General features: G+C 44.8%; 1 protein-coding gene across 1 annotated transcript in view; it reads right to left on the bottom strand.

The window, feature by feature from the left end:
• Window positions 1-1,376: 1,376 nt before the first annotated feature.
• RHAG (Rh associated glycoprotein) overlaps window positions 1,377-23,672 on the bottom strand; it is a 50,282-nt gene continuing 27,986 nt past the window's right edge. Inside the window, exons 5-10 of the mRNA XM_077316097.1 lie at window positions 18,489-18,652; window positions 17,528-17,665; window positions 13,655-13,776; window positions 12,073-12,146; window positions 7,038-7,111; window positions 1,377-1,597 (exon numbers count right to left, since the gene is read on the bottom strand). Coding sequence (XP_077172212.1) covers window positions 1,520-1,597; window positions 7,038-7,111; window positions 12,073-12,146; window positions 13,655-13,776; window positions 17,528-17,665; window positions 18,489-18,652 — 650 coding nt within the window. The 3' untranslated portion in view covers window positions 1,377-1,519. The remainder of the gene's footprint in view (window positions 1,598-7,037; window positions 7,112-12,072; window positions 12,147-13,654; window positions 13,777-17,527; window positions 17,666-18,488; window positions 18,653-23,672) is intronic.

Below are 23,672 nucleotides of genomic sequence, written 5' to 3'. Positions count from 1 at the left end.
TACTTCTGCTTCAATGACTATGCTAAAGCCTTTGATTGTGTGGAGCACAACAAATTGTGGCAAGTTCTTAGAGAGATGGGAATACCAGAGCATTTTATTTGTCTCGAGAGACTTATATGCAAGTCAAGAAGTAACAGTGAGAACGGGGCATGGAATCACTGATTGGTTCAAAATTGAGAAAGGAGTTCGGCAAGGCTGTATACTGTCGCCTTGCCTATTTAACTTGTATGCGGAGCACATCATGAGAAAGGCAGGGTTAGAGGAGTCACAAATTGGGACCAAGATTGCAGGGAGAAATATCAACAATCTCAGATATGCAGATGATACCACTCTAATGGCAGAAAGTGAAGAGGAACTAAAGAGCCTGTTGATGCGGGTGAAGGAGGAGAGTGCAAAAGTTGGCTTGAAACTCAACATCAAGAATACAAAGATCATGGCATCCGGCCCTCTCAATTCCTGGCAAATAGATGGGGAAGAAATGGAGATAGTGACAGATTTTATTTTCCTGGGCTCCAAGATCACTGCAGATGGGGACTGCAGCAAAGAAATTAAAAGACGCTTGCTCCTGGGGAGGAAAGCTATGGCAAATCTAGACAGCATCCTAAAAAGCAGAGATATCACCCTGCCAACAAATGTATGTCTAGTCAAGGCTGTCTTCCCAGTTGCAATGTATGGCTGTGAAAATTGGAACATAAGGAAGGCTGAGCGTCAAAGAATTGAGGCTTTTGAACTCTGGTGCTGGAGAAGACTCTTGCGAGTCCCTTGGACTGCAAGGCTAACAAACCGGTCAGTCCTAGAGGAGATCAGCCCTGACTGCTCCATAGAAGGCCAGATCCTGAAGATGAAACTCAAATACTTTGGCCACCTCATGAGAAGGAAGGACTCCCTGGAGAAGAACCTAATGCTGGGGGCGATCGAGGGCAAAAGAAGAAGGGGACGACAGAGAATCAGGTGGCTGGATGGAGTCACTGAAGCAGTAGGTGCAAATTTAAATGGACTCCGGGGAATGGTAGAGGACAGGAAGGCCTGGAGGATCACTGTCCATGGGGTCGTGATGCGTCGGACATGACTTTGCACCTAACAACAACCATCCTCAGGGATCCACTGCGGGGATCAACTTTGGCAACCCTATCAGACTCCACTTTTACGTTTTTGCTGTAATTATAATCTTCTCATTCTGAAAATATGCCACGTTGTGCTCGTGTTACTGTTTTCCTCTTTACTGCATCCCTGCTGCTTGGAGAAATGGCAGTTTTACAAACGTTTGGAATAAAAATAAATCCATCCCAATACATAGGTTACGTGTGTGTGTGCATATTGTGTGTTCTGAAAACTGCAAGGATATATTCACAATATTTGTCCCAAAGATCCTGTTGATAATATTTTATTGAGTCTTTTTTAGTGGTTTTGCACTAATTATTAGGACAGAAAAACAGGTAGAAAAACAAAGTTGGGTCAGGATGTTTTTTTGACAAAATGAAGAAAGAACCAGAAGCAAAGGAAAGAAGTTCTTTTCTTTCTATGCTTCAAGATCGAATTTGTCGTGATCTTCCTTGTGATCCACACTGTTTCTTTGTGCCTCCTCTTCTACAGGGATCTAGAAGGAAATACAAATAAGAAATGTATGAGTCCACCCCATTTGATTTGTTTTCCATCCCACTGTAGTTAGGTTCTACAGTGAAAAATGACCTTTCTCTCTCTCTTAGGCAATACATTTAATTGGTAACGGAATAAAGCAAAGCTTTTTTTCTGAGCCAAGGCAGACATTCTAAGTTTGTCTTTGCCAGCTAGGATAAATCTAAAGCTTAAGCTATGAGTCTACAGTTGCCAACCTCCAGGTTTCACTGGAAGTCTCCCACTATTACAATTGATCTTCAGATGAACAAGATGGGTTCCCCTAGAGAAAATGGCAGCTTTGGAGGATGGGCTCTCCCCAGGTCCCCCCCCCCCCCGAATCTCTAGGTGTTTCCCAGCCCAAACCTGGCAACCCCATTAGGGATAGGCACAAATGAGGAAAACGTGGTTCAGATTTACAGGGTCTGAATTATTCCTCCCCAGCAAAACAACAACAACAAAAACAGGTGCCTTCTGGGAAGTGCTTTCTGGGGAAATGACAGGCTCAGGAGATTCAGGAGTGTACAGAATAGATCCTGTACAGTCTAGAGACACCAAACTCACAGGGGATCTCTGGCTTACTCTCCTCTACTTGCCTTCCATGTTTGGTGGCAAATGGATTTACAAGGTCCAAGTCACACCCCCCCCCCCAAAGAAGGTGTCCCCCCAACAGCAAAAAAAGTAGCAATAGAAGCCCAGCATAACTGAATCAAATTCCCTGAGAAATTCTGCAGTAGAAACTGAAGGTGAGGAGCATTTTTGAAAGTCCAGCAGAACCAGTGAAATGTGCCTAGAGGAACCAGTGCAATCCCATCAGAACTAAGATCAAGCCCAGAAAGTAGTTTGGTGTAGTGGTTAGGAGTGCGGACTTCTACTCTGGCATGCCAGGTTCAATTCTGCGCTCCGCCACATGCAACCAGCTGGGTGACCTTGGGCTCGCCACGGCACTGATAAAACTGTTCTGACCGGGCAGTGATATCAGGGCTCTCTCAGCCTCACCCACCCCACAGGGTGTCTGTTGTGGGGAGAGGAATGGGAAGGCGACTGTAAGCCGCTTTGAGCCTCCTTCGGGTAAGGAAAAGCGGCATATAAGAACCAACTCTTCTTCTTCTTCTTCTTCTTCTTCTTCTTCTTCTTCTTCTTCTTCTTCTTCTTCTTCTAGTTTTGGCAGAAATGTCAGGTGCAGGGTCAAAAGTATATAGAATGGACCCCTTACAAGCTACATACACCATACGCCTCACTCTTACACCTCTACAGTCTCTCCAAGTTGGAGATGGACTACATATCTCGTGTCACAGTTATATACCCCCAGAAAAGATTTCCCAGATTTATACCCTCCCACCCCTCCTAAGTGTGAACATCTATGTGTTATGAGGGAGAAAGTGGGTGCAAAGGATGTTTGTTGTGGATCACTGCATACCACAGGCCTCTGTCCCAGGCACCAACCAATCCTGCCAGCCCACTAGAGCTCATCCCATCACTCCCTGGGAGCCTCCTTCCCCGATCCATTCCTAAGGCTCTCCACAAAAGCAAAAGAGTCATTAGCAGTTCCCAGAGATACCAGCAGTTAGGAACACCCTTTGGAGAGTGTTTGGCCCCTTGGACCTTGACTGGGAGCCATTCCACAAAGCGTTAATGTTGCTGAAGTCATACCATTGTGTATCACTATTTTTTTAACGTTATGCAACGTAAATCTGCAACACTCCTGCAACACTCTGATATAGCGCTTTCCGAGGAATCATCAAAAGTGGATTCCTCCTTTAAAAAATGCTAAACTCCTGAGAACAACCTGCAACACATCCAAAAAAGACATGTGCGTTCTCAAAACAGCGGTAGAAGGAATGTCCCTCCCTAGCTCTTGCCCCCAGGCTTCCAGAGACACGATTGCCATTCCCCCCCCCCCCTTAAACTGGCAAAAGCAACAAATAAGCAAGGCTTTTCTGGCTGAAGTCCCTCCAGAAGCAATTCAGAAGCACTTAACAGTAAAACAAAGCTCCCTTCTGCAATTGTCTTTAAAGTTCCCGAGCACAATACAGCAGGTCTTTCTGAGACATCAAATGAACAAATATTCGTTGCTACTGGTGTTTTTGGGTTTTTAAAAACAGTTTTTAAAGGGAAAGGGGCTTTTCGGGAGCACGAACACAACATTTCATTGGCTGCCTCCCTTTCTGTAGAGCAGGGGTGGTCAAACTGTAGCTTTCCAGCTGTCCCTGGAATTCCCACGAAACCCTGCCCTGGCAGTCCATGGAAAAGCCACAGTTTGGCCACCCCTGCTCTCTCTCGAGGGGTACATAAAGTGCATCCTTAACAGTCAGTAGGTGAGTCAGTAGGGAATCTCAGGTAGGAAGCCCAGACATTTTTGGTGGTATTTCTAGGCTTCAACCATAGGCCTGGCTGAACAGTTCTGTCTTACCAGCCCTGTGGAACTGTCAAAGTTCCCACAAGGCCCTGATCTCATTGGGTAGAGCATTCCAACAAGCTGGGACCAGATCTGAAGATGCCCTGGCCTGGCTGAGTCCAGTTTAACTTCTTTGGGACCAAATGGAGGGTGTCACCTAGGATTGTGTGATTCGGCCGCCAAAGCAGCCGTTCCCGCCCATCGCAGTGCCGTGCTGCAGGGGGGAGATGTGGGCACCAGCGCACCAGATGACGCTCACAGGCTCTGGCTGCGACGGGTGGGACAGCTGCTTTGGCAGCCCAATTGCAGAACCCTAGCAGCAATCTAGTCTTATCTTAGCATTAATAAAACCATTACAGGCATGTAGAAGTCAAAAGACGACTATAAAATTAATACCACAATTATACTAACATGTAAATTATGGAAGTAAACAATTCTCAACTTTGAAGTTTAAATAGCAGCTGACAAAACATTTCCACCCCCTCAATCAATACAGGGTTCTGGCTATCCATTAAAAAGGGTACTTTATAATGTAAACAGGAGAGGGGTGACTTTTTTCACATGTGGTGGGAATGTAAGAAAGCAAGACAATATTGGGAGAATATACTTGTGGAATTAAAAAAAATGTTAAAATTTAATTTTGAAAAAAACCCCAGAGTTATTTCTATTGAACCTTTTGGAGGGCAGGGTCCACAAAGATCATAGAGTTTTATTTATGTATGCTACTTCTGCAGCCAGAATTGTTTTTGCTTCTAAATGGAAGAGCCCTGATATTCCCTCCACTGAAGAGTAGTTAAGAAAACTGGCAGACTATGCTGAAGTTGCCAAATTGTCTGCCATCTACAAAGATCCCGATCTTGGAAAATATGCAAAGCAATGGACACTGTTTTGGAATTATATGAAAAAAAAACTATCCAGACTGCGAAAATTTGTAATATTTAACATAACAACAGCAGGTTCTAAGCATAGTTATGTCACAGATTTAGGTTTACTATTTCATTTGTTAGGACTAGGAGAGAAGTCTTGAATGTATATTTGTATTTATGTGTGATTGAATGTTAGATTGATGAATTTATGGATTAGTGATGGATATGAATAATATTTGAATTGGAAAAAATGGTACTTTATAATTTTTTTATTATTATTATTTATTAGATTTGTTACTCACCTCTCCCCAGAGGCTCAAGGTGAGTTACAGCATATAAAACCCCCGTAAAACCGTACAATAAAATCCATAAAACAAGAATACAATAAACAGAATAAAAGTAAAACAGATGCAGCAAAAAACTATACTACCCCAAGATAATCCATTCTAGAGTGGTGGTGGGATTACACTACTGCTGCTAAGGGGGGCCAGATCTTCCTTGCGGCCCAGCCTCATCCAATGACCTGGCGGAAGAGCTCCGTTTTACAGGCCCTGCATAATGCTCCTGCAAGGCCTGCAGCTCCTCCGGGAGCTCATTCCACCAGGTGGGGGCCAACAAATTCGTACCTGCAGAGCATAAGGCCCTGCGAGGGGCATAGGGCAACAGGCAGTCCCTCAGGTACGCTGGGCCCAGAACACATAAGGCCTTAAAGGTCAAAATCAAAACCTTGAACCGGATCTGGGAAATAACCGGCAACCAGTGCAGCTGCCTCAGCACAGACTGGATGTGGGTCCTCCAAAATGTACCTGTGAGGACCCAAGCAGCTGCATTCTGTACTAGTTGAAGCTTCCGGATCAAGCACAAAGGCCAGGCCAGCATAGAACGAGTAACAGAAATCTATTCTGGAAGTGACCGTTGCATAGATCACTGTGGCCAGGTGTTCAGTGGACAGGTAGGGTGCTAGTAGCCAAGCTTGACACAGATGGAAAAAAGCCCGGCTGGCTACCTGGTCAGAAGACATGGCGCACCTAGTTAAAAAGGTGGATACAAATTTGACTCGAAACCATAAAATGGACAATACAATAGAATATGCAAGACATATGCAACACAATTCAATTCACATGGACAGATTCTATTTTCATAGGGAATGTTATTGAATCTCCCGGTTAGCAAGGGGGAGGGTAAAACATTTAACTTCGCTTTCCGTTGTGGATTAATTAATTGATAAAAATACAGGGCTGCAGACTCCAGTCTAGGTCGAATTCCCATACTAAGTGGGGAGCATATTTTATCAGCTACACTAGTTAATTCTTGTAATTCTCCCATTGATCTTGCTTCTCAGAACCAACTGCTGAGGATGCAGGTATAGCAGTTAACGATGCTATGCCTTACTCCTGTAGCAGCAGCAGCAGTCAGCTCCAGGGTTGGGGCCTGTTCTTTCCCTTCCTGGGAAATGCTCGGTTAGTTTCCCAGAAAAGTCTGAAGGGATACTGGAGAGTATCCTGGATTCCTGGCACAATGTCAGGTATGTATGAAGCTTCAAGTATGGGACTAGCCAGATGTTCTATAATAAGCCTTTTAATGGGAAACCTCAAAATGGTCATAATTAAGGGGGTGGCAGGTTACAGTGGATGAGCGATAGGATTGTGAGTGTTCTGCACAGGGCTGGACTAGGTCCCTTCCAATTCTATGATTCTATCCATAAACATATTCCAGGATGCAGTTCTTTGCAGAATGTATTTGCATCTGCACATTGGATGCCAGTGTTTTATCTTCACACTATATCTGCATAACAGACATGCCTGTGGGGTTGATTGTAGTTCTCTTCCAGAACATATTTGGATCCTGTGAGATCTGTGCCCATTTCCTGCCTCCATGTGGAATATTTTCATTAGGTCTTTTAGAAAGAAATGCATATACTGCAAATGGAGTGACTTACAAAGTGACTTTTTCACTTTTCACAAATTACGTCTATGGTTGCAAATTTCTGGTGGAAGTTTTAAGAGTTAAATCTAAGCTTTTTAAGTGTATCCTATTGCAATTTGTTTTGTTGTTGTTGAAATGTATTTCCAGTTGCTTGATCTCTCTTTTATATGCAGTAATGCTGTGGAATGCCAATAAAGGTAATTCAAGAAATACATGTGCCAGTTGTATCCTACCTCCCAATACACCGCGTCGTTATAACAGGTCTGGTCAGGAGGCTGTCCCAAGAAAGGCAAACTCAGAATCAGTCCTGCATCATGGGAGAAAAAAAATTCAGCAGTAGAATGTAAGTGAGCCATCCTTCCCAAAAGGCTCTCTTCAAAATTAACGAGAGAGGGATGCTGTCAATGTTAGAATCCCTTCTGTCCCCCAAAGAGTTTAGGGCGAAGTACTTGATTCTGACTTTTTCATTATCACAACCACGCTGTGAGGCAGGCTCAGAGTATACTTGGTCCAAGGTTACCTAGGTGTAACTGCACGGAGCTTTTATTCCAACCCCAGGTCGATTCAGTCCCTGCTGTCTACACAGAATGCGATTTCCGTTTGGATTTGGGGCGATTTAAATTTTCCTTCTGCAGCAAGAAGGATTGATCCGGAGTGACCCTACCTTTATTGTGCAATATCTTAGAGTGCTTTTAATGCTTAATATTTTTCAAATCCGGATTGGGAAAGAATGCTCCATGGTAGAGAACCTCTGATAGGTCACACCTGGTCATGTGACAAACTTGCCTTAAAGGAGAAGCCCCTAATTTCTCTCAACTTCTGTCGGTCCTGGATTTTTTCTCCCTTCTCTGCCTTCTTCGATCCTCTCCACCCCCCCCCCCCAAGAAAAGAAAGAGGCTCCCACTCTGCTTGGCTCCTCTCCCCCCCTTTCAAGAAAATAAAGAAAGAGGCTTGGCTCCCCCCCCTCCTTCTGAACTACCCTAACCACATGCAGAAGACTTTCCTGTTTCAATGGGGGGGGGGGAGGAAGACCCGAGTTCAAAGCGATCTGAATTCAACAGGATTGACAATGGAATAAACAAAGTAAATTCAGACTCTGCCCCAGGAAGCTTCATGGCCAAGTGGGGATTAGAACCCAGGTCTGCCCACTAGTGGTCCACATTAATCATTACATTGGATGCGTGCTCATGTTCGTTTCAGAGGGCAGCTATGTTGGTGTTCAAAAGAATACGTTTGAATCCATTAGCACCTCACACCCCAACAGGTTTCAGGGCAATAAGATTTCAGGAGTCAAAGATCCTTTAGTCCTCTCCTCTTTCTCTTTGTCTCTGACAAAGGGAGCGTTAACTCTTGAAACCTTATACCTCTGAAACTCTTGTTGGTCTGTGAAGTGATGCTGGACTTGAATCCAGATGCTACACTGGAGAAAGACTCCGAGCATTTTCACAAATGCACTTCCAAGGCACTTTGCAGCAGGATTTTGTTTATTTATTATGGGATTTTTAGGGGCCCCCACTCACAAAATGGTCTTAGCATGAAACAGCTTGAATAAAGATTCTTTCTTTAACCAGTGGAATTCTTATTTACAAGTCTGAGATCCTGACAGGCAGGTTACATCACGGTATAAAACATGTCAAATGCAAATTCAAGTAAAACAAGCTTTAGGCTAAAACAGTCCTAAAATTCTTACTATAATAACTCTGTCCCATGAACAGGCATGTCAACTATAAAGACCGACTGTATGGCGCAAGATGGGGGGCTGGCAACTGGGCAGTAACCCGAGACATGAGGTTGGCAGACAGCCGTGTGAAATGGCAAAATCCACTTGCAAACGGTAGCTGAAGTGGACTGAAATGGCATCATCCAGCATACGTGAAAGTACCCTCATTCTCAGCTTCCTATATGCGGAAGACTAGTTCTATAAAAATGTACCTTTACCCTTTTTTAAAATGCTCCAGGGATTTCAGCAGCTCCTCCTTCATTCATAAATACATTTTAAAAAAATCCAGAGCCAATAAACCAGTTACTTCACACACACACACACACACACACACACAAACAAGCTTAAAGTTAATTTATATGCCTGCCTAGAGCAGGGGTAGTCAAACTGCGGCCCTCCAGATGTCCATGGACTACAATTCCCACGAGCCCCTGCCAGCGAATGCTGGCAGGGGCTCGTGGGAATTGTAGTCCATGGACATCTGGAGGGCCGCAGTTTGACTACCCCTGGCCTAGAGTGTCATTTCGATACCAATGACACTGAAGACCCAGCCAAAAAGTGAAGCAAACTCCTCAGCATACGCGGGTGCTCCACTTTCACTCTCCTCCGAGACCTGCTGGCTCCCATCCAACCATGCACCGCAGATGACACTACCTACGTTGATACGCTCAAGCAACATTCCAAGGCCCGGCCAGTGGAGATGGCCTGATGCAATACTTTCTACTGCCTCAGTCAACAAGAAGGGGAGGCCATCAACCGGTTCCTGGCCGCTCTATGCCTGGCTGCGGGGCACTGTGAGTTTGAGAACCTTGAGATCATGATTCAAGATTCGTTGATCTGTGGCCTTTGTGACAAGCCTTAGAGGAAGCCCTAGCTGTGGAAGCTGCCACTGAAAATACCAATTGAAAAAAGAAGACCTGTTAGCTACAAATGCCCAAAGGAAAAAGTCTCAAGCCAATGATGGCAATTCAATGTACTGGAGTTGTATCACATTGTGTCAAAATGATCTCCTAGGCATACAACCGTTTTCGCAATCTTCTTTGAGAAAGGGAAGACAATTGGAAAATCCTTTGAGACACTTGAGGCCTGCTGCGTCACTGCGGCCCATTCCCAGTTCTCTCAGACCTCTCACAGCCCCACATATCTCACAAGTTGACTATTGTGGGGAGACGAATGGAAAAGGTGTTTGTAAACCGCTTTGATACTCCTTTGGGTAGTAAACAACAGGGTACAAAAATCCGTTCTTCTTCTAAGGAGCAACCATGAAAGAAGCATGTGGGCACATAACATTTTATCAACAGTGAAAAAATGGAGAATATGTATTGGGGCAGAGGGGCATTTCGGCCTAATTCACACAAGAAGGGAAATGACGCAGAACTGGGAGGAATTGGTTGCCATGTAATTTTTCCCTAAGAAGAGTCTCCAGTCTGATTTTCCCTTCACATATCTGAAGACATGGCTCTGGAAAGCTCATCTGTAACCACTATGCCACAATTCCCAAAGGTCAGTCCTCTCCCACACTCAATGAACATTCCATTTGGCTGAAAGTACCAAGGCAGTCAGACAAGCTGCCACAGGGTTTAAAGTGAAACCAATACCAGTTCATTCAGAAGAAGCAGTCATGGAAGATAGTGAACCAGAAGAAGGAATTGAGAAACTTTGATAGTTGCAAGCCAACTATCAGAATTTTTTCAAGCCATGCTCCAGCCATCGCGCAAGCTGCAATGGTCTGCATCTGAGGAAGTTCTGCTAATTCCACAAAACACAATGCCAAGCATGCGGAAAATCAGGCCACATTGCTTGGGCCTGTTGATCCGGGACACAGAAGTGCAAAAATGTGAGTGATGTCAATCAACAACAAAAAATTAACAACTACAGCAGCCAGAATCCATCTGTATCCAGTTGACACATTCTATACAGAAGAAAATCTGTGTCACCATCCAAACTGAAGGGTCCCCTTGCACCATGGAGGTAGATTCCAGGTCTGCCTTCTCTATTATTTCCAAAGAGATCCTGTCCAAACTTATACTCAAAAGAACCACCCATATAGAACCATTGGGCATCAAACTAACAGACTTCCAGGGGAACCGAGTCCCCATCATTGGGATCAGCGCCTTCAATGTCTGACTCAAGTCAATCACACACCAGTTACCCCTTGTCATTGTAGAAGGTCATCACACCAGTTTACTCTGTCTAGAATGGTTCATACCCTTGGGTATAACAATGTTCAGGGTCAACTGGCTGCAGTAAACCCCCCTCAAGGCAACGTGAAGGAATTCCTGGCTACTAGTATCCTTCAGCCTCAACCCCAACGTAGCTCCAGTCCACCTTAAGCACAGAGGGTGCCCTTCACCTTAACACACTGCATTGACCTTGACCATCTTATCAGCTAGGAAGTTCTGGAACCAGTGTCCTACATGAAGTGGGGGGTCCGAGGAGCTCACTGCCAGGTTACACGCCATCCATCAATTCCAGACTGCTGGCCTTCATGTGAAGAAGGATGTGCCAGCTCAGGGTACCATCCGTTGAATTTCTGAGATCCCAGACTGATACCGCTGGGTTTTAAATCAAGGCTATTCAAAAAGTGCGACCGCCCAAGAACAAGCTAATAAAACTAATAAAGAGAGTTGTTTTTGAAGAACTACTGAGTCTGTATTCACCAAACCTACAGACTTAGTACACATCACCATGACAATATCCAACACATATGCAGCATATCAAATAATGTCAAATTGTGCCTTGGTAGAATAAGAAACGGGGTTCCTCAGTTATTTGGGTTTCATTGCCATTCATAAAAACATCAGGGGAATAAAAAGTTTAGTGATTAATAGCAGACGCTTAACCAATTGTGAACAGATTTCTTTTAATTACATGTGTTCACAATTGGGAAAGTGTCTGACATTAATCCCTAACCTTAACATTTTATGGTGTTTTTTGAATAGCAACTGAGCCCGAAGGACTGTTATTCTAGCAAGGCATTATTTGCTCCTCATTAAGCCCTCGTGACCATATAGCAAATTTGCACTGGATTTTGGAAAAGTTCCAGGGTATCACCAAGAGTCGGACATGACTGAAAGGCTGACAACAACAACAAATGCTGAATCGTTGTTGGATATCTTCATGATGCTGTTTTCTTATATACCACCAGTCTTCTCTTTCCTTATATCTGTATTCCGATGATTCCTGTTTCATTGTTTGAGGATGTGTGGTTGGTCTTATCCAAGGTGTGAGAGAGCAGCCTAGACAATATTGAGAATACACTCAATATTGAGTGTAGTGGTTAGGAGTGTGGACTTCTAATCTGGCAAGCCGGGTTCGATTCTGTGCTCCCCCTCATGCAGCCAGCTGGGTGACCTTGGGCTCGCCACGACACTGATAAAGCTGTTCTGACCGAGCAGTAATATCAGGGCTCTCAGCCTCACCCACCCCACAGGGTGTCTGTTGTGGGGAGAGGAAAGGGAAGGCAACTGTAAGCCGCTTTGAGCCTCCTTCGGGTAGGGAAAAGCGGCATATAAAAACCAACAATTCTTCTTCTTCTTCTTACTGACCTGTGAATGCTCCTCCTACCAAAGCAATCCCGATGGAGCATCCAAGAGCTGCAGCCTGCATGCCAACTGATATTCTAAAATACAATGGAATAAAACAAAATGTATTTCTTTCACAGAGATGTTCACTTGCACATAATGACAGAACAGATCAAAATAGTAACTGCATGAAATTGTACATGTAAATGTTCCTGCAAAATTTAAAAAAATATCTTTCCATTTAAAATGGCCCTGTAACAATATGGCTTTCCAAATCTGTGACTGCCCCACTGCAATGCTATGATGACTTATTGTCCCCACACACAACTGTGATTGGTCCACTTAATGCCAATGGCACATGGCTCTTACCTGGTCTTTGTGAACTCACTGACTGCCCCTTCCCTTGAATGCTCATGAAAAGGAGGCCTACAGTTCCTTCTCTGTCACTTCTTGGGACATAATCTGGGAAGCAAATGTCAAGGGAAAGCCTCCAATTTCCCTTGCCTCTGTAATGATCTGGGCAAATCAATGACCCACTCTATGATTCTATGATTTTCTTCTCCAGTGCAAAAAGGTCGCTGGAACTTTGCTACAAGAATTTATTTCAGCTCAATCAGCTAGCAGAAGACAGGTGTGGTTATTTCCCAACTGTCAGAGAATCCTCAAGAATAATAATCTTGGCTCTCTGTGTCACAGGCAACTGAGTTCAGTCTTACCCCAAGTCATTGGTATAAAAGATGCCCATAATTCTCCTACCCCCATTGGTATTTCATTTGCACAATGTTTTAATTATGGTAGACAGTCCGGGCAATCAACTCTGATGGGTCTATGGGTGGTTGTGTGAACTTCCACACTTGGCCCAATTGTATCTCTGTCTCTTTCTACATACCTTTTTCATTCTTCAAAGCTTTCTGAGTATTCTCCAAATGGGTTTTAATTGAACCCTTGTAGGGGAAATGCTATGTTGTGCTGGAGAAGAGGCTGAAGACAGCTCCTGTGGCATCAATAAAGTGTCCCTAACATTTTTGAGCATCCAGAAATCTTTGGACTTCTGACACAGTATGGCGTTTGCAGACACAAGATGGCTGTTCCAGAAGGTGGAGATAGCCAAAAATGGCCACCACAGTTTATCTTCGGTCACACAATGAAGATCATTGTGCTGTAGTGGCAGCTGCTGCCCAAGCAATGTGTATAAATATCTACTCAGCCAATCAAATTTCAAATGGCCAATCAGAAGATCTGCTGGGCAAAAGCCCAATTTCTAAAAGCCCACCCACTTTCTAAAAATTTTTGGTGGGTTCCATGAATGTCAGTAGGTGCCATGGTGCCCACTGGAACTATGTTGGGGACCCCTGGGCTACAATCGTCTCCTGTGGCTGTTGTGTGACAGATTTTAGGATTGGACTAAAGAAAGAAAAGGCATTCTGACAGAGAAATAAAAAAAACATATTTCCCCCCATTCATTCTATGAAGGATGGAAGGTGGGAGGGATAATTTCCGGCATTTGTAAAGACAAAGACTGCAACCTGTTTAAAAGGTTCTTTGGCTAACGGATTAAAAACCATAAAGATATTGTACGGCTGAACAAAAGCTTTTTAAAACTCACACAGTGTTAACCTGTGCAGCAGCAGCAATAATGCTTGCAATTCCCCCAAGAATTCCAGGTAAGCCGTGCAGGTTGTGGACGCCACAGGTGTCTTGAATCCTCAAGAATGAGGCAAAAATGGGCTGAAAGGCAGGAAAGGAGATTAGGGCTGTTTCCACACTAGCAGTTTGGCTCAGATTTCCATTTGCATAGGGTTGAGTTTTTCATCCATTCCCAAATTTAAATTCCCCTTTTCCAGCAAAGACCTGGCTCACCCCCTCAGTTGGCCTGCAACAAGGGAATCCTCAGCAATCCAGTTCTCACTTTTTAAATCAGGAGCAAACAAGGTATGTCTGGCCTGGACAGTCCAGCTTTTGGGGTCTGTGTCCGGCATTGTTCCCAACCGCTGTGGCATCACTGCCATCAACAACCCACCCCATACTCCCCCAAACCTTTTCCTTTCACTTGTCCATCCTGATGAATGCTGGCAATAATCTGCCACCGCCATTTTGCTGCCCTTCCATGACAAATGTCTTTTTGCCGGTTTTTAAAAAACTCAACAACTCTGGCATTATAACATGATTCACTAAAGCACACCCTTTGCCCACACCACCCACCACTGTGTGCCCCTGTTTTCCTGACCGCAATCTTGCAGCAAACGGCGGTTTCCTTTTCATTCCACACAGCAAAGGTGCCCAAGCATTTCCCAGCTGGAATTGTACTCTCTGGGGATGGCCTGAGTTGGGATGCAGAAGGGGGCATACTTGGGGGGGGGGGGTGAATCAGTTCTCTGCATGCCAGGAGGAAATGGGGCCCCAGATGGTCCAATCTTGTCTAGTCTCAGCAGCTAAGCAGGGTCAGCCCTGGTGAATGCAGCAAGATCTCAGTGGAGCCTCCCCAGCACAGCCCACCCCCATGTTGATGACCCAAGGATGCTGCCTATGACCTTCAAGTTTGAAATCATGTTGCCTTTTTTTGAAAATCAATAAAAATTGCATTATAATTTGATTCCAATTAAAAAAAATTATTCCTTCCCCCACCTGCCACCTATTCTCCTGCATTAAATAATTCTGCATAGAACAAGACATGGAAGCAAGGCCCATTTCAACTCCATTTTATGGCAGAATGTAAATCTGCTTAGCTCTGTCTTGATGCTCATTCCTATGCCACTGACACCAAGAGCTCTGATGCCATTCAATCAGCAGCCCCCGCATCCTGTTTTTCGCTTGAGAATTCCTGTATTAATGGAGAAAGTGAATTTCTCTGTTGTAAAGATACTGGCTTCAATTGAAGTGCTAATTGCAGTCATTAGTTACCTATCAGTGTCATCCCCCCTCTCAGCCAAGGGAGACTGAATGACAAGGGAGGGACTAAAGATTCAGAATCTCAAAATGCAGAATAATATATGACAGTTTTTTTGTGAGTGCTGTCAAATGTGCATAACAACGAACGTTATAAAATGCAGTAACTTAAAGGGTGGGGTAAATTAAAACGGGGTTTAGTGCTGCATGCATAAGGGGCCCATGATTCAATATTACGTTGCTGTTTCTCCAATTTATTTATGACCAAGTGGCAACATCATAAAAAGTCTTAATTAATAACCCAGATATGCAGCAATGTAATATCGAAGCAACCAGGGTTTTGTGGAACTTTGGGGTTTCTTGACAGCCCTGGAAGGGTTTCCTATATAGTCAATTATATATAAAAAAGGGGCAAAGCCCGTTGTATCCAAGGATACAATGGGCGCTAGAGCTTGGCAGTGGGAAGAGGAAGGGGAGGAGTTGTCCAGTCTGTAAGGGCATGGGGTTGAATGTGTGTGTTGTCCAATCTTCTTGAAACTTGTAGGGGAGCTCAGGGAGTGTCTTACCTGAGTCCCCTGCAAGTTTCAGGAAGATTGCAACAGGGGGTCCCATCCTAGTGGCTCCCAAAGACCATTCCCCATAGAAGTCTATGGGGAATCAAGTTCAAACTAGAGATTTCCGAATCTTCATTATATCCAATGGAGCGGATAGGGGTACCCTCTTTGGGAGCCCCTAGGATTGAACCCCTTTGTCCACTCTTCTTGAAACTTGCAGGAGAGTCAGGGAACACCTTCCCTGAGCTTCCCAATAAGTTTGAGGGGTAAAACTTACACTCCCTACCCCCAGCTCCCGGGAAAGGCGGGGAAAGAATTTCCAATGCAAGTCAATGGTGCCATTGACTTGCATTTGCTCCGAATCGATTCGGAGTGATCCGAATCGATTCAGCCGAACCTGAATCGGTCAAAATCCGAACCCAAATCGGTGCGAATTGGGTTCATCGGAATCGATCAGAATCGGGCCCCCCTTGCACAACCCTAACACATACACGTACACATACACACACACACACACACACGTATGTGTGTGTATGTATGTGTGTGTATGTATGTGTATATATATATATATATATATATATATATATATATATGTATGTGTATGTGTATGTGTATGTGTATGTGTATGTATATGTATATGTATATGTGTATATATATATATATATATATATGTATATATATATATATATGTATATATATATATATATGTATATATATATGTATATATATGTGTGAGCCTCTTGTGGCGCAGAGTAGAAAGGCAGCTGTCTGAAAGCTTTGCCCATGAGGCTGGGAGTTCGATCCCAGCAGCCGGCTCAAGGTTGACTCAGCCTTCCATCCTTCCGAGGTCGGTAAAATGAGTACCCAGCTTGCTGCTGGGGGGTAAACGGTAATGACTGGGGAAGGCACTGGCAAACCACCCCGTATTGAGTCTGCCATGAAAACGCTGGAGGGCGTCACCCCAAGGGTCAGACATGACTCGGTGCTTGCACAGGGGATACCTTTACCTTTACCTTTTATATATATATGTATTTGATAAGTTCTTGGGCCCTTCAAGACTTTCATGGAAATGCTTTCATCTGACATGGTGAGTTTGGGCCTGGTCAATCATGTCCGACCCTCAGCGATTCTATAGGAAAGTCTCCGCCATGTGCCCCTGTCTCTTATGGGCCATTAAATAGTTTCCACCTTATGGCAACCCTGTACATTTATGACTTACAAAATTACTATTGTTAACAGCCTTGCTCAGGTCTTGCAAACTGCGGACCATGGCTTCCTTGACAGAGTCAACCCAGCTCCCATTTTCCTGATGCCTCCAGCTTTTCCTAGCACTATTGCAGGGGTGGCCAAACTGCCAGCATGTGCCAGCGGTGGCTCATGGGAACTGTAGTCGATGGACATATGAAAAGCCACAGTTTGGCCACCCCTGCCACAACTGTATTTTTCAAGCCATTCTTTCTTGCTTTCTGGTTACTTTAGTCTTGTTTTTCCTGTGCAAGTGGACAGCCCTTGCAACAGAGCTGCAGGGAAGATGCTTAGAAGCCAACCACTGTCTCCCCACCAATTTTCCTTCACCGTTACATCAGGAACCACCCTAATAAGTATTGGGCTGATTTATAATTGCACTCAATTGGTGATTAAGAGGTCTATTAATCCAAGTTTTATTGATTGCCTCTATTACTTTATGGCCTTAAAATGATATCTAATTTATCTTAAGCTGCATTTTACCTATGCTGTTAGCCACCCTGAGACGTTGAGTGAGGGGTGGGATACAAATCAAATAAATAAATAAATAATAAATAATATACATTATTAGTAATTAATAACATACTAAACCAATCTAAAACCATTTAAAATCACAACTGTAACTGACAACAGAATTGGTTATGGCACATTTCAGTGGGTCTGTTTCTAAGTTAAGGTGTTATTGTGGGGGTGTTTTTAAAAGGGGGACCCCAAAGTATGTTGTATAAAGCAAGAAGCCTCCAAACTTAACTTCATTAAGATTGCCCTTTCTCAAAACAAAAAAAAAAACTCACTGTTAAGTATTTGTACCCAAGGACTGTGATGACACCAGCAATGCTGCCGATTAACATAGCCCCAAAGGGCTGGATTTCTAGATCCGCACAAGAACCCACGGCGACTCCTCCAGCTAAGGTAGCATTTTGAATGTGCACCTGGGTGGAAAGGAAATATCAACTGACGAGGGACAATCAGAAATGTGGAGAGACAGCAGTATTCAAGTTCAGTTTGATAAATCCCATCTGATTTTTGAATCAAATTTCCCAAAACTGAAATTTCTAGATTGAATGTTGATACAACACCTGTTAACTTTCCAAAAAGGTTTGACAGACAGGGAGAGGGAAAAAGATCTCTGTATCTCTGCAGAAGGGGTTGTGGGGGTGCTTGGTTCTTGTGGCCCTTTCTTGCAGGCCCAGAGAAACGCAAATCACCACTCTGGGATCAGGAGGCAAATTACTTCCAGGCCAGATTGGCCAGGGATTCGGGGGGGGGGGGGTTGAGAGGGGGCATCATCCAGGCATGGAATTGGGGTCACTGTGGGTGTGCAGGTAGTTGTGAGTTTCCTGCATTCTGCAGGGGGTTGAACTAGATGACCCTGGAGGACCCTTCCAACTCTATGATTCTATGATCTCAGTGGAATATAATGCCCTAGAGGGCACCCTCCATATTAGCCATTTCTTCCAAGGGGACAGATCTCTGTAGACTGGAGATGAGCTGTAATTCCCGTGGAACCCCAGGCTCCGCATAGAGGGCGGCAACCTTAGGGTGACACTACAATAGTATCTTGAACTTCTGCCAAATTCTGCTCAACCCCTGCATGCAGAACAGTACTTGGTTTTGATGGACAGAGCTTTAGAGTGTGTTCCTATATGGAGTTACTCCAGTCTAAATTCACTGATTGCAACAGGCTTAAGCCTGGACCAATGATGCCAAGGATGGAATCGGAAAGGACTTGCCAGAGTTCCAGGAGATGCTTACCATGTCCAGTTTGCCCCTCTTTTCAACCAGGCTTGAGAGGGCAAAAGCAGTGAGAGTGCTCGCTGCCAAAGAGAAGTATGTGTTGATAATTGCTGTTTGCTGATTTTCTTGGTCTGCAATTGCCGAATTAAAACTGGGCCAAAAAAGCCAAAGGAACAGGGTACCTGTAATAAGATCACAAATCACAGCCTGTTATAGACTCCCCTTAAAGCACTGGCAGTCTTCAAGCAAAGGTTGGATACATACTTTTCTTGGATGCTTTAGGATGCTTTGGGCTGATCCTGCGTTGAGCAGGGGGTTGGACTACATGGCCTGTATGGCCCCTTCCAACTCTATGATTCTATGATTTCCACGTTAGGAGTCATGTCTTGTTTTAGACACACTTTGGATTTTCTGTGGATGCAGCGAGTCAACTCTAGCGTTGCCACATTTGGGCTGTTCTCCCCTCAGTTCTTAGGCTGAAATTCATGAGATGCTTTCCACACTGAGTCTGGAGGAAGCAGCCTCCCATCATGCTTGCTCCCTTCTCCAAAAATGTTTTTTTTTCAAAATGGCGCCTGCTTGCACCTTTGTTTTGTTGCACCCTTTAATTGCACCATTCTGTGCCTTTGATTGCCTTCCCCGTTCCCTTCAAAGTAATTTAAAAAAACCCAGAGTTATAATGTTATAACATAATAACATTGCCGTGTAAGACTGTGATGGCTTTCTTAAGCTTAGAAACAGCATCATTGCACAATCACTGTATTATGTTGTGACAATGTTATAACATTATGACGATGTCATAAGTGTTATGATGTTATAGCACTATAATTCAGGGTTAAAAAAAATACTTTTGGGACACTTTGTGGGGGAATGGAGCAATGGTTTTAAAAAAGGCAGGGATGAGGAAAGGGGTGTTCCCAAACAAGTCAAAATAGCAGGTGCAGAGAAAAACCTGATTGCACTCATTTCCCCATTTGGCAGCCCTGAATTATACCCCATCAGCCCCCACTTTAAAAAAATGAAAACCAATTTTCTGGGGATTCCTTTGCTGCAGGGCAGGCAAGGGGACAATTCAGGTTTGTGCTTGAAGAGGTGCATTTCAGTGCAGAAACGGACAAAAAAGTCAACCCTTTAAAATGAAAATCCAAATGATATCCCTAGTGTAGAAACAGTCTTATTATTTTCTTTTTTTTAAGGGCGGGGTTTTCATGGCAGAAAGTGGTGTCAAGTCATATCATTCAGAGGTGGTTTGCCATTGCCTGCCTCTAACCATTTCTACAGGACATCGACATTCTTAAAGATGCAAACATAGCCAAGTTCCACACAAAATTTTGCCTCCCTGGAGGTAGATTCAAATTTCATGCAACCCTGGGCTTTCTTGGTGTTCTCTCATTCAAATATTAGCCAGAGCTGACCCTGCTTAGCTTCTGAAATCTCAGGTCTTGGATCAGAAGCTGGGTGCATATTAGAAGCTAATCAGGGAAAGCCCTGGCTAGCATTTGGATGGGAATATTAGCGGTGGAAAGGGATGTCAAGTCATAACCAATTTGCAACAAACTTGTTTTCAAGGCATGAGATGTTCAGAAATGATATACCACTGCCTGCCTCTGCATACTAACCTGAGTTTTTCTTGATGGTCTCCCATCCAAGTATTAACTAAGGCCAGCTCTGCTTAGCTTCCAAAATCTGATGAGATCAGGTAAGCCTGAGCTGTCCAGGGCAGGCCAGAATTGCAGAGGTAGCTTGCCATTGCTTACCACTATATTGTGACTCTGGACATCCTTAGTGGTCTCCCATCTAAATACTGACCAGGGCCAAACCTGCTTAGTTTTCAAGATTTAATGAGATCAGGCTAACCAGAGCCATCCAGGTCAGGGCAGAGACAGTTTGACATTGCCTGCATTTGTTTGCCATCCAATTTTCTTGGTAGTATCCTATCCAAGTACTAACCAGGGCAGAGTCTGCACTTACTTTAGAGTCTGCACTGCACTTTATTCCATTGTCAATCCTGTTGAATTCAGATCGCTTTGAACTCGGGTCTTCCTCCCCCCCCCCATTGAAACAGGAAAGTGTTCTGCACTTGGTTAGGGTAGTTCAGAAGGGGGGGGGGGAGCCAAGCCTCTTTCTTTCTTTTCTTGAAGGTGGGGGGGGGGGAGTCGCCAGGCAGGGAGCCTCTTTCTTTTCTTGGAGGGGGTGGTGGAGAAGATCGAAAAAGGCAGAGGAGGGAGAAATAATCCGGGACCGACAGAAGTTGAGAAAATTAGGGGCTTCTCCTTTAAGGCAAGCTTGTCACATGACCAGGTGTGACCTATCAGAGGTTCTCTACCATGGAGCTTGCTTTCCCAATCGGGATTTGAAAAATATTGAGCATTAAAAGCACTCTAAGATATCGCACAATAAAGGTAGGGTCACTTTGGAGCAAACCTTGCTGCAGAAGGAAAAGTTAAATCGCCCAAAATCCAAACGGAAATCGCATTCTGTGTAGAGGGCAGGGACTGAATCGATCTGGGGTTGGAATAAAAGCTCCGTGCAGTTTACACCCAGGACTGACTGCCTAGCATCTGTGACCTGATGATCAGAAAACCCTGCACCATCCAGGTCAGAAAATCGGGATTTTAGTTGCTACTTGTTGGAATTGCAATCAGCAAGTGATTTGGTAAAGTTAGCCTTGAAGAGCTGTTGTTAAGCTGTTTATGCAACTGAGCTGTACTAGTGGCATCTCACTAATGGCATCTAAGGATCACTCTGGTATTGCAGTGGGAAAATCCCAGCACATGCCTTGAAGAGCTTTGTTTAAACTGAGTTCCCACCAACTTCCTGTTCCTTCAGGAAGAGAAAAAGCAATTTGGTGTGAGTCCTTTGCTCATTCATGGAGTAGCCATTAGGCTCAGCTCTCTTTCCATTTACTGATGTGTGGCATCTGCTGATGTCTGCCTGCAGCCTAGCCACAAGAGGCTTGCAGTGTGCTGTTTTTCTAATTATAAGCTCTTGTACTCTGCTTCAGTAAGGAGACTGAAGTGAATAAATATGATATATTTTTTAAATAATCTTTCCCAGTAAAGATTACACTCTTTTAAACCTCAAAGTGCTATGTCTGCTGTGCCTCATCCACGAAGATAACTAATAACTGCATATTTCAAAACGCTCTATTACCCCGCAACTCTGTTTCACTCGAGGAACTCAGGACCAAGCCAAGTAAGTCCAAAAGTCCCAACACTACTAAAGCAGGGAGGGGGGGGGGAATTAATTTTTTCACATTTCCTAGTTTTTTTCAGGGAAAGTTCAAAGAGCCATGGACATTGATTAGAGGGAATTTCTGGAATTATGCAATGTACTTGTAAAATCTACCTTTTTATGGCTCAGTAAATGGCTGAAAAGGCAAAGCAGACAATTCAGCTTCATTTCCCTGGGCCTGTATCACCTACACATGATGTGTTATATAATCCCCGATTGGAATGTATAAAGGTAAAGGTACCCCATGTGCAAGCACCGGGTCATGTCTGACCCTTGGGGTGACGCTCTCTAGCGTTTTCATGGCAGACTCAATACGGGGTGGTTTGCCAGTGCCTTCCCCAGTCATTACTGTTTAAGCAAGCTGGGTACTCATTTTACCGACCTCTGGAGAAAATGCCAGCTCCAGGCTGGGAAATTAACTTTGGGGGTTAATGGGCCGATTTGGGTGGAGAGGAATCTCAGTGGAGTATCATGCTATGGAGTCCCCCCTCCAAAGCAGCCATTTTCTCCAGGGGAACTGATTTCTTTAATTTGGACTCAATTCCTGGGGATCTCCAGGTCCTACCTGTGGACTGGCATCCCCAAGAAAATGGCTGCTTTGGAGGAGGGACTTGATGGCATTATTTTCTCCTGAGGTCCTTCTCCTTGCCAAACCTCATTGCCCCAGGCTGTACCCCACAAACCCCAGAAAATTCCAAACATCATTGACGAGATCCCTCCCTCCCCCATCCCCTCCTCCATCTCTGGGCTCCACCCCAGCTCTCCAGAAATTTCCCAACCTGGCAATCCATCTCTCATGTTTCAGCTCAGAGACCTCACATGGTTTCTTGGTTAGGCAACCGTAAGGTCAATGTTCGGCACTGACAACAGTGGTTCAAATACACACATAAGAATTGGTGGAACATGAAAATGCTCAGTGTTGACCATATTGAACCATATATTCAAGTGGGAAGCCGTGTTAGTCTGAAGCAGCAGAACAAAGCAGAACACAGGCACCGCAAAAATCAACAACATTTTATTCAAGGAATGAGCTTTCCTGTGTGCACATACTTCCTCTGATTCAATGCCACGGAAAGGAAGTAATTAATTCAAACTTATAGGCAAAGGTAAATGTACACATAGCATAATGGAAACAATTAACGCATTCCAGAGATAAACAGGGAAAAAACAGCAATTTGGATTTGTTTGTATTCGGTTGAGACTGAATGACTTGGGAAACATGTTGGTTACAATAAAAATGCAAATGTCCACATCTTTAATCCGCTCCTCCAGTGGCCTGGAGATGGCTGAAGATCGCTGCCGTTGGGGGGGGGGGGGCCTGCCACCTTCTCCCAGCCGCTGGAGTGGCCTCGCAGCCTGAGGATCGCTGGCCCGCCACGGCCGCGCTGCACCACAAGGTTGCATGCCTACCGCCTCACCCGCACGCTAGGCCGCCACCCTGCAATGGCTACCACACCGCCTCACACCACCAACGACCGCTGCCACTCCCACCGAACCGCCGCAAGGTCAGTCTCACCGCGACGTCACCCCACTCCCAAGCCGCCAGACCCAAGCCCCGCCGAGCATGCCCGAACCCAGACCTCGATGAAACTCGACCTCCCCCCGGCCCGCCTACGCTCCGGAGACGCACTGGCCAAGGCAGCCTCCAGCCACTTCTTTACTTCCATCCTCGGCCACGCACAAGCCTACCGGACTCGCCAGGGGGGAGGACGACAAAGGCTTCTGCTGCCCCGGCCACGCCGCGGCCCACCTCACACAGCCGACCCCCGCCGTTACCTCCCACGCAGAACCCTTTTGTGCCCGGGGGGGGGAGAGGGCAGAGCCATCTAGCGCCCATTTTATTAACATATAAAATGGGCTTTAACTCTAGTTAAGTGAATAAAGGGCAAGAAGATGGTCAGTTGCTGACAGCAGTTAGATCTGGTCCATTTCTCCCTGCTTGTCTCCCCCCCCCCCAAAAAAAAGCAT

Source organism: Paroedura picta, chromosome 1 (assembly GCF_049243985.1).
Source record: "Paroedura picta isolate Pp20150507F chromosome 1, Ppicta_v3.0, whole genome shotgun sequence".
Classification (NCBI taxonomy): Eukaryota; Metazoa; Chordata; class Lepidosauria; order Squamata; family Gekkonidae; genus Paroedura; species Paroedura picta.
Note: the sequence above shows the minus strand (reverse complement) of the source record. Positions and strands in the feature narration are given on the sequence as shown.